Here is an 8,390-nt window from a genome sequence, read left to right on the forward strand (position 1 = left end):
AATTAAATACTTTCAGGGAAAAAAAATTTCATGACTTTGCTGAGAGCCAACAAGCTCGACCAAGCTGATGTTTCGGCCCGTCTCAGCAAACTCTGTGAAAAGAAAAAAAAAATAAGGCGAAAACAAAACAAAACAATAACGCCAACAAACACAAGAAGAAGAAATTCCTGTCTGGTGAATCAAAATTAATTACCAAACTAATAGCAGACAGAAAAGAAGAATAAAGGACACACAGATAGATCAAACTTTATTCATACTGAACACACATTCATAAAGTTCCAAATGTGACAATAAGTACTCTCTTGGATATAAACACACTCCCGCATAAGCAACACGAGATCCCAACAGTCTTTGAACCAAACCTGAGAACCATAAATATAAATATATATATATATAAGAGGACTGGACTTACTGCTATTTGACAGACCCTGCTTCACCACCGCCTATCAAGAACCCAGTTCTGCAACCAGAGACCAGAGACGGTGCTACTGACAGACTCACAAGTATGACGACAACAAACCACACTATGACTGCTGATAACATCCCTTGGAAGGAGAAGCAATGCAGACCCGGCCTCGGTTCACTTCTTTTTAACTGCAGACTTGGTCACCTTGGCTCCTGATGGATCCTTCTTCTCCACGCTCTTGATGACACCGACCGCCACCGTCTGCCTCATATCCCTGACAGCGAACCTACCAAGAGGTGGGTACTCGGCAAAGGTCTCCACCACCATAGGCTTAGTTGGAATCATCTTCACTAGTCCAGCATCACCGTTCTTGAGGAACTTTGGTTCCTTCTCCAGCTCCTTACCAGACCGCCTGTCAATCTTGGTTTGTATCTCTGCAAACTTGACAGCAATGTGAGAGGTGTGGCAATCCAACACTGGTGCATAACCATTGCCGATTTGCCCTGGATGGTTCATGATGATGACCTGGGAAGTGAAGTTGGCTGCCTCTTTGGCTGGGTCGTCCTTGGAGTTGGAGGCAACAAACCCACGCTTGAGATCCTTTACAGCAACATTCTTAACATTAAAACCAACATTGTCACCAGGAAGAGCCTCTGGTAGAGACTCATGGTGCATTTCAACAGACTTGACTTCAGTTGTGAGACCAGTGGGTCCAAAGGTGACAACCATTCCAGGTTTAAGAATACCAGTCTCCACCCGACCAACAGGGACAGTGCCAATGCCACCAATCTTGTAAACGTCCTGAAGGGGGAGGCGGAGTGGCTTGTCTGACGGGCGCTTGGGCTCCTGGACCATGTCCAGAGCTTCAAGGAGGGTAGGGCCCTTGTACCAGTCCAGGTTGGTGGACCTCTCAATCATGTTGTCACCCTCAAATCCAGAGATTGGCACAAATGGGATCTTGTCAGGGTTGTAACCCACCTTCTTGAGGTATGAGGAGACCTCCTTCACTATTTCATCGTACCTGGCCTTTGAGTACTTGGGAGTAGTGGCATCCATCTGCAAACAACCATAATACATCATTAGACTACAAACCTAAAATTATTGTAAAGCAATGACAAGGCATGAAAAGTATTTCTTAACAAATTTACCTTATTACAGCAACAGATCATCTGTCTCACACCAAGAGTGAAAGCAAGAAGAGCATGCTCACGGGTCTGGCCATCCTTGGAGATTCCAGCTTCAAAACCACCAGTGGTGGAGTCGATGATGAGGACAGCACAATCAGCCTGAGATGTTCCAGTAATCATGTTCTTGATGAAATCACGATGCCCGGGAGCATCAATGACAGTGCAGTAGTACTTGGTGGTCTCAAACTTCCACAAGGCAATGTCAATAGTAATACCACGCTCACGTTCAGCCTTCAGCTTGTCCAGCACCCAAGCATACTTGAATGAACGTTTGTTCATCTCAGCAGCTTCTTTCTCAAACCTCTCAATCACACGCTTGTCGATTCCTCCAAGCTTGTAAATAAGGTGACCAGTGGTGGTCGACTTGCCAGAGTCGACATGGCCAATCACGACAATGTTAATGTGAACCTTCTCTTTCCCCATTGCTGTTCTAGTCTAAAAGCCAGGAACTGCAAGAAGACAGAATTAAATATACGTAAATATAAATATTAGGTCACATTTAACAAATGAAAGCTTATCAAGACTGACAGCATCAAATAACATCCACATAAAAACAAGCGATGCGAAAACTTCAACAAGACACAACAAACACATTTATAGAAATAGAAAAACTACAGAAATAAAATTCTTACACCGCTAACATGATAACTGCACAATCAAAGAGATCAATTCAAAATCATTTCAAATAAACTATGCACAATAGGCAAATCAAATTGCAGAAACTTTGGTAAACTTCTAAGGCAGGTTAAACAAGAACCTTAGCAAGTTCTCTAACATAAGAAGCCAAAAGAAAGACAGTTGTGTGATCTTACCATCATCAAAGCATGGCTACCACTAATATTCTTATCAACCCCCAAACAAATTCAGTTTGGGGTTTAGGCTTAACAGCAAATAACATGACAGGTTAAAACACAACTAATAATACATTGTCATCTTCATTTCAGAGCATAAAGGGCATCTCTCTCAGATATATATGTGAAAAAAAGTTACAATATCAATTCGAGAGTTCAATGAAAACAAAAAGTAAAGATGATGATAAACATTATGACAAATAAATAAATAAATCACACATAACACTATTTGTTACGGTAAACCAAATAACAACCTGAACCCTAAAAATCCAATCCATCATGTCCCGCCATGCTATTAAAAATCGAGCATAAAGCTTCAACAAAGCTCTTAAAATTTTTCATCAATTTCTAACTTATGATGACTTATTAACATATAATTACCAAACTTCTTACGAAAAGATGCTATAGAGATTTCTTAACAAAATTTTTAGCATATTATAACATACATAAATAACAATTATGAAAAATCAGGCATATTTCTAAGGCTCCTGATAAAAATCAGATCTTTAGATTCGCAAACTCGTACAAAAAAAATTATATAGTAATCAAGAGAATAATTCCACAAAAATCTACAATTAAAATCCATCAAAAAACAATCAAAGAGATCTAAATAATCACAAGAAGAAATCATCCAATAAAAACACAAATTCAATTCATAATAACCACCGGCCCAATCAAATCATACAAATCACACAAATTCGACTGGAAAACATCAAAGATCCACACAAACCTAAAACCACAATTAAATCCAAACCCTCAAACACCAAAACTACCATACAAAACCATGCGATCTCGATCGGGAATCCAAAATCAAAAACACCATAATTCATACCATAAAAAAGAAGAAACAAGAGAAAGAGATCAAGAGAACGCTCACCAAAAGAGATCCAAAGAGCGGCCGAGGTCACAGACGAAGACTATGGAGAGAAACCCTAGAACGGAGCTCAGCTATATATAGAACAAGTATGATGACTAAATTACCCTTAGATTTTTTACTAACGGATAAGGGTATTTTCGTCAATTAGTAGGAAAAGGCGGTGCTCTTTCGGCCGTTGAGATGCTTTGACCGTTCGATCGTTGATCCACGGCTGTGAAATTGGGATGTTATCGTGATCAAATAACAGCCGTCAGATGGATCACCAGCACCGTTTGGACTGGATTATTCTGATGGATATTTATTATTTGATATTTTTTATTTTGTTTTAGATTAAATTTAATCGGATAACTTTATTTGATACCGCTTATCTATATGTTTATACAACTCAAAGGAAAGATAACAATTGTATAAATTTTATGATAAATATTGATTATTTTTAAAAAAAATATTTATCATTGAGTCACATCCCAAAAATCAAGCAAGGACAACCACATGGTAGTCCAATAATTAGTACTATGTAATATTATGTAAATATTATATAATATTATAAAATTATTGTATATATTATTTATTTATTGTTCATTTATTATTTTTTTAATAACACTTGTGATTTTTTTTTAAAAACCCAAAATAAAATATTTTGACTAACCATAAATAATTAAGGTTAAATAATAAAATATATGTGTCATTTGTTTAAAAATTTCAAAATATTAATACAATGGAATTATGTATTTAAAAAAATTATCTATTTATTTATAAAATAGATAAACCACGGAGTTAGTGGCATCAACAGGAGCAAATAGTGAATATCCGATCCCTACACTCTCATTCGGGATACAAAATTTAGTAAGTCCGTGTGTTGGTGAACTATGAACTCTTTAGTAATATTTAATTTTAATTATGCATTTTAAAAAAATTATTAATTTATGATTTATTTTATTTAATTTATATTTAATTAGTTTTACTCTTCTCATTCCGGTAGAAAGCAAGAACCATAACAAAAATGTTTGAAGAAATGAAATTTCTACCGGTTACTTAGCAGTGCTAGTACAGTAGTACTATTTATTTATTTATTTATTTATTTATTTATTTATTTATAGAAAAAGAGATGAAACATGTGAACCCATGGTACTATCACAACATGCCTTTTAAAGCATTAATTATAGAAAGAACCTCCATCTTTCTGCCACCTTTCTCAGTGCTCTTTTATTATTATTATTATTATTATTATTATTATTATTATTATTTCACTCAATATAATAAATAAATAAATAAATAAATAATTCAAGAATTTTCCAAAATTTTTTATTTAAAAATAAATGACCATAAATATCATACAATAATAAAAGCTTCTGACTGTTGCTATCTCTGAACTCTGAATCAGCTCCACACTGCAAGCTCTGTTCCTCCTGCAAACCCATCAAATCTCAGCAATCTTTTCTCTTTTATCTTGTCACCAGTCTTCTTCTACCAAGCCAATCAAATCACTAGTGGAGATTCATGGGAAAGCTGGAAGCTTTTCATGTGTCTGTGAAGAAATTCATGGTTTTTGCTTTGTGGTGATCTTGGAACCTCCCAAAGATCACACCTTTTGCTGGTTTTTAGAGCATTTGGGATTGGAGACTATCAAAGATTCTAGCTTTTTGATGATTTCTAATAGCCCTCAGAGAAGCAGTGGGAGCAGCCCAGAAACCCTTGGTGATGTGCACTGTAGTGCTAAGAAGACAAACAAGAAGAAGAGGTTGAGGAAGAGGAAGAGGAACAAGAAGAAGGTGACTCCTGAGCTTATTCTTGCTTCCAACTATGTCTACCATTGGGCTTTTGGTTGCCTTGCTGATGATCCTGATAAGGTTGCAGACCGTGTCTTGTTTGAGCTCCATTGTCATTCTTCTTGCAGTGATGGCTTCTTGCCGCCCTCTGCGGTTGTTGAACGAGCTCATGGCAACGGGGTGAGCTTCCTTCGTCTTTGAATCCTGCAAAGTTTCATTCTCTGGTTGTGAAAGTTATTGAGTTTTAGATGTTGCATGCAAGGTGCTTGATGATTTTACCGAATGAGGAAACCAAAAACCAAACTTTGTTTGCCCGTGGGTTCGTCATTATTGAACTGTTTTCTTGAACTCTTTCTTGCAGTTTTAAGTATATTTATGCTTGCTTCGCAAATTAATAGTTATTGACATTGAGGATGATTTGCATTAAACGGCATGATAGGAATGCTTTGTGATCAGAACAGGTGAAGGTACTCGCATTGACGGATCATGATACAATGGCTGGTGTTTCAGAGGCCATGGAAGCCGCTCGCAAATTCAATATCAAGGTCATACCCGGTGTCGAAATTAGCACTGTCTACTCTGCAAGGTAATATTTTTCTTCTTAAATATAGTTATCAGTGCATGTTCATTGTTTCTTGGTGTCTAATATCTTGTCGATTTAAAGGGAAGAGACTGAAATTGAGGAGCCTGTGCATATACTTGCATACTATGGTAGTTGTGGGCCTGCAAGATATGAAGAACTAGACCGGGTATTGGTTGCCATTAGAGAAGGTCGTTACCTTCGAGCACGAGAGATGTTGATTAAACTCAGTGAACTTAAGATGCCTCTTGAGTGGGAGCATGTTGTGAAGATAGCAGGGAATGGAGTGGCTCCGGGGCGGTTGCATGTGGCTCAAGCTTTGGTAGAAGCAGGGTATGTGGAGAATTTAAAGCAAGCGTTTAGTCGATATCTGTATGACGGTGGACCTGCATATGCCAAGTAAAAATTCCTACCATTTGCAAAATGACTTTGACCTATCTGTATGTTTTGTTCATGGTATACTGAAATATTCTTGATGCAGGGGCAATGAACCATTTGCTGAAGTAGTTGTGCAACTAATTTGTCGCACCGGTGGTGTAGCTGCTTTAGCTCATCCTTGGGCATTGAAAAATCCCCTCACCATTATTAAGAGCTTGAAAGCTGCTGGCCTTCATGCGATTGAGGTTTACAGAAGTGATGGCAAACTTGCTGGTATGATATTTCTGATATTCCCGGCTTCATTGCTTGTTTTGTGTGTATAGTGTTCTATAGTTCTGTGTGCTCGTTATTTGGACAGGCTTCAGTGACCTAGCTGATACTTACGGGCTTGTGAAGCTCGGAGGATCGGATTATCACGGAAGAAGGGGTGACGATGAGCCTGATCTAGGATGTGTTGATCTTCCCGTCTTTGATGTTTATGACTTCTTGAAGCTGGCTCGATCCATTTGGTATGATGCTATGAAAGGCATGCTATTAAATTTTGCTGAGAAACCAGTGCATGTGAACATAGATGAACTTTTGAGGTTCGGGAAATTAAATGATGACACTATCAGTGAATGCTCGCCTTCATTGCTAGATAATGAAGAGAATGCAGCTGCTGAATTTGAAGCCATTAGACTGAAACTTTCTCACATTATGCTTAACATTAGTGGTCTTCAAATGTCTGTGATGAGTGGATAGCACATTTTTTGTTTCTGTCAGAGTGTTTGTTGGGTTAAACTATAACTTTGATCGATTATTTTTCATACGATCAGTTTATTGTGATATTATTTACTCGCTGCTCTTGCTCTTGATTCAAATTTATTGCAAGAACAGAGTTCATCACCAAAGTATTCAGAGCTAACCGTCGAAATAGAATTTCTACTTGTTTGGAATTAGTTTTCATCTGAAATTGCTCTGTTTCTGATGTTTGTGAATATTGAATTTCATCAGTTTATAATCAACAGATTATTAGAAAGGATTGCAATGCATCTTCATGTTTACATAAATTTTATCAGTTAACTTTTGAATGTTATTGGTTTATCATCAACAGATTATTATCTCTATTGTTTGTTTTTTTGGTTGCTCTTTGTAAAACTTTTGTTTGTTTTCTTTAATGTCTTTTTGTGAGTAGTTAAGATGTCATGATAATTTAGATTATCTTCTGTTCTCTCTTCTAAGCCTTAATTGCTTTTTTTAATTCTCATTTTAAAAAAATGCCAAGCAATTGGGTAATAAAAATAAAGAAACATCATTACAGGGCAATTCTTGTGCATGATTAGAGCTATAAATGAACTAGTGTGTTCATTAAAAGCTGGAAAGCTCGGCTCGCTTATTTATTAAAGGAAATAAGTGGGTCTGAATTCAATTTCTAAGTTTGTAAGGTAAATGAGTCAAGTTTGAAACACTATTAAGTTTGGCTTGTTAAGGCTCAAGAACAATTTATTTATAGTATCATTATCACAGCGTATTTATAAGAATCATTTATAAAATTATTTGTAGTATAATTGATAAGTTTAATTAAATACAGTATTTATAGAACCGATTATAGTAACAATAACCCTGTTTCTTTATGGAATCATTAATAATAATGTCACAAAAATATTACCCGGCATTTTAGTATTAATTAAAAAAAATGATAATAAGAATTGTGTATAATTTTTTACTACAATAAAATTAATATTATTTTTAAAAAAAATGACCGAGTTTTATTGAGTTAACGAATCGAGCCTGGAGCGTTAAAATTTCACAAAACTTGAAAATTTCACAAAACTTGAAATAGGTTTGCGCTCTACTCGAGCTCGGTTAAAATAGGTTTGAACTCAATTTAGACTCAGTTAAATTAATGACTAGTCAAACTTAAATATGTCCAAACTTGGCTTGTCTTGTTTACAGCCCTATGCATGATTGGCCGGAGAATTGGAGATAATAACTTTTTATTTTGCATATGCACCCTCATAAAGCATCATAATTCGTATACACCCCTGTGATAACTTTTTCTTTGTGAGAGATTTAAATTATTCCTTGGTTTGGCTAGAATTTAGCATTTGCATAAAAAATATCTATCACTGTTTATCAACCTTCAATTGAAGAGAGACATGTGTCCCCAACCTCACTTTTATAGACTAGTCAATTAGAAAAATCTTTCATTCTTGGTAGTTAAAAACAATCCATCCATGTCTTTGATTTAGACGTTGATTACTTTTAGTTAAGATAATAATAATCGCTATTAAATTACCTTACTATTGTGTCACCTTTCAACAATTACAATAGGCCTTGTAAATATAGATATTTCCAAGAAT

General features: G+C 36.0%; 2 protein-coding genes across 3 annotated transcripts; one reads left to right on the plus strand and one right to left on the minus strand.

Moving 5' to 3' along the window:
• Window positions 1-215: 215 nt before the first annotated feature.
• Window positions 216-3,392, minus strand: LOC120249717 (elongation factor 1-alpha-like). The gene is made up of 3 exons (XM_039258328.1): window positions 3,322-3,392; window positions 1,555-2,042; window positions 216-1,462 (listed from the first exon to the last, which is right to left on the minus strand). Exons 2-3 carry the CDS (start codon window positions 2,014-2,016, stop codon window positions 581-583), a joined length of 1,344 nt encoding a protein of 447 aa, XP_039114262.1. The 5' UTR covers window positions 2,017-2,042; window positions 3,322-3,392; the 3' UTR covers window positions 216-580.
• Window positions 3,393-4,679: 1,287 nt separating this feature from the next.
• Window positions 4,680-6,933, plus strand: LOC120283310 (5'-3' exoribonuclease-like). Of its 2 annotated transcripts, none has more exons than XM_039289956.1 (5): window positions 4,680-5,270; window positions 5,552-5,676; window positions 5,755-6,069; window positions 6,152-6,321; window positions 6,407-6,933. In XM_039289956.1, exons 1-5 carry the CDS (start codon window positions 4,968-4,970, stop codon window positions 6,787-6,789), a joined length of 1,296 nt encoding a protein of 431 aa, XP_039145890.1. In that variant the 5' UTR covers window positions 4,680-4,967; the 3' UTR covers window positions 6,790-6,933. The 2 variants fall into 2 exon arrangements, with proteins under 2 accessions (XP_039145890.1, XP_039145891.1); XM_039289957.1 differs by lacking the exon at window positions 4,680-5,270 and adding an exon at window positions 5,358-5,409 and having other exon boundaries at window positions 5,547-5,676.
• Window positions 6,934-8,390: the final 1,457 nt, after the last annotated feature.

This window comes from Dioscorea cayenensis, chromosome 19 (assembly GCF_009730915.1).
Source record: "Dioscorea cayenensis subsp. rotundata cultivar TDr96_F1 chromosome 19, TDr96_F1_v2_PseudoChromosome.rev07_lg8_w22 25.fasta, whole genome shotgun sequence".
Lineage (NCBI taxonomy): Eukaryota > Viridiplantae > Streptophyta > Magnoliopsida > Dioscoreales > Dioscoreaceae > Dioscorea > Dioscorea cayenensis.